This window comes from Chiloscyllium plagiosum, chromosome 22 (assembly GCF_004010195.1).
Source record: "Chiloscyllium plagiosum isolate BGI_BamShark_2017 chromosome 22, ASM401019v2, whole genome shotgun sequence".
Taxonomy (NCBI): Eukaryota; Metazoa; Chordata; class Chondrichthyes; order Orectolobiformes; family Hemiscylliidae; genus Chiloscyllium; species Chiloscyllium plagiosum.
The window spans coordinates 43,452,956-43,455,402 of NC_057731.1; the positions used below are offsets into that span (position 1 = coordinate 43,452,956).

Below are 2,447 nucleotides of genomic sequence, written 5' to 3' on the forward strand. Positions count from 1 at the left end.
AGACCGCAGACCCCAGACCCCGGACCCCGGACCCAGACCCCAGCCTCACACCACGGATCCTGGACCCCAGACCCCAGACCCCGGACACAGACCCCAGACTCCAGACACCGGACCCCGGACCCAGACTCCAGACACCAGACCTCGGACCCTGGACCCCAGACCCCGGATCCCAGACCCCAGGCCGCAGACCCCAGACCCCCGGACCCAGACCCAGGACCCAGATCCCGGACCCGGACCCAGACCCCAGACCCCAAATCCCGGACCCAGACCCCAGATCCCGGATCCAGACCCAGACCCCACGCCGCAGACCCCACACCCAGACCCCAGAACCGGACCCAGACCCAGATCCCAGAACCCAGACTCCAGACCCCGGACCCAGACTGAGACCCCAGACCCCAGACCCCAGACCCAGACCATAGACCCCGGACCCAGACCCCGGACCCAGATCCCAGACCCCGATCCCGGACCCCGGATCCAGACCCAGGAACCAGACCCCAGACGCAGACCACAGATCCCAGACCCCAGACCCCAGACACCAGGCCCCGGACCCCGGACCCCGGACTCCTGACCCAGACCCAGACCCAGGACCCAGACCACAGACCCCGGACTCCGGACCTCAGACCCCAAACCTCGTACCCAGACCCCAGACCCCAAACCTGGACCCCAGATCACAGATCCCAGACCCAGACCACAGTCCCTGACCCCAGACCCTAGAGCCAGACCCCAGACCCCAGACCCCAGACTCCGGACCCAGACCCCAGACCCAAACACCAGACCCAGACCACAGACCCCGGACCCCGGACCCAGACCCTGGACCAGAGTCTAGACCCTAGACCCCAGACCCCAGATCCTGGACCCAGACTCCGGACCCAGACCCCAGACCCCGGACCCAGACCCAGAAGCCGGCCCCACACTCCAGACCACAGACCCCAGACCGACCCCAGACCCCAGACCCCAGACCCAGAGCCAGACCCCAGACCACAGATCCCAGACCCCAGATCCCGGACCCAGATCCAGACCACAGTCCCAGACCACCGACCCCAGACCACAGACCCCGGACCCCAGACTCCGGACCCAGACCCCAGACCCTGACCCCGGACCCCGGACCCAGACCCAAACACCAGACCCAGACCACAGACCCCGGACCCTGGACCCAGACCCTGGACCAGAGTCTAGACCCCAGACCCTGGACCCAGACCCCGGATCCCGGACCCAGACCCCGGACACCGGACCTAGACCGCAGACCCCAGACTCCAGACCCCAGACTCCAGACCCCAGACCCCGGACCCAGACCCCAGAGCCCGGACCCCGGAACAGACCCCAGAGCCCAGATACCGGACCCAGACCCCGGACCCCGGAACCAGATCCCGGACAACGGACCCCGGACCTGGACCCCGGACCACAGACCATGGACCCCGGACCCAGACCCAGACCACGGAACCAGACCCCAGACCCCGGACTCTGGACACAGACCCCGGACCCGGACAACAGACCCCAGACCCCAGACCACGGACCCAGACCCCGGACAACAGACCCCAGACCACGGACCCCGGATCCCGGACGCAGACTCTAGAACCAGACCCCGGACCCAGACCCCAGACCCAAACTCACACCACGGACCCCAGACTCCAGACCCCAGATGCCGGACCCCGGACCCAGAATCAAAACACTTGACCCCAGACCCCAGACCGCAGACCCCGGACCCCGGACCCAGACCCCAGCCCTCACACCCCGGACCCCGGACCCAGACGCCAGACCCCAGACCCCAGACCTCAGACCTCAGACCCCAGACCCCGGACCCAGACCTCAGCCTCACACCATGGACCCCAGACTCCAGACCCCGGACCCTGGACCCAGACGCAGACCCCAGACCCCAGACCCAGACCACAGACCCCGGACCCCGGACCCAGACCCCAGACCCGGACCCCAGACCCCGGAACCAGACCCCAGCCCCTGGACCCCGGACCCAGACCCCAGTCTCACACTCCGGACTGTGGTCCCAGACCCCAGACTCCGGACCCCGGACCCAGACCCCAGACCTCAGACCCAGACCCTAGACCCCAGACCCCGGACCCCAGACCCAGATGCCAGACCACGGACTCCTGACTCAGACCCAGACCCCGGACCCAGACCCAAACCCCGGACCCTAGACCCCAGATCCAGATCCCAGATCCTGGACCCCAGACCACGGACCCCGGACCCAGACCCCTGTCCCAGACACCAGACCCCAGAACCCGGACCCCAGACAGACCCTGGACCCTGGACCCTGGTCCCCGGACCCAGACCCCAGACCCCGGAACTCAGACCGAGGACCCAGACCCCAGCCTCACTCCATGGACCCCAGCTCCCAGACCACAAACCCAGACCACAGACCTTAGACCCTGGACGCAGACCCAGACCCCAGACCCCAGACCCCCGACCCTAGACCCAGACCAGACCCCAGACCC

The 2,447-nt window shown here is 68.4% G+C and overlaps 2 protein-coding genes across 2 annotated transcripts in view; one reads left to right on the forward strand and one right to left on the reverse strand.

Annotated features, from left to right (window-relative positions):
* LOC122561406 (jacalin-related lectin 34-like) overlaps positions 1 to 1,410 on the reverse strand; it is a 2,667-nt gene extending 1,257 nt beyond the window's left edge. Inside the window, exons 1-2 of the mRNA XM_043713170.1 lie at positions 1,246 to 1,410; positions 1,047 to 1,160 (exon numbers count right to left, since the gene is read on the reverse strand). Of these exons, the coding sequence (XP_043569105.1) occupies positions 1,047 to 1,160; positions 1,246 to 1,410 (279 nt within the window). The remainder of the gene's footprint in view (positions 1 to 1,046; positions 1,161 to 1,245) is intronic.
* A 229-nt stretch (positions 1,411 to 1,639) lies between these two features.
* Positions 1,640 to 2,425, forward strand: LOC122561409 (extensin-like). The gene has a single exon (XM_043713171.1). The coding sequence runs from the start codon at positions 1,640 to 1,642 to the stop codon at positions 2,423 to 2,425; it is 786 nt and encodes a 261-aa protein (XP_043569106.1).
* Positions 2,426 to 2,447: the final 22 nt, after the last annotated feature.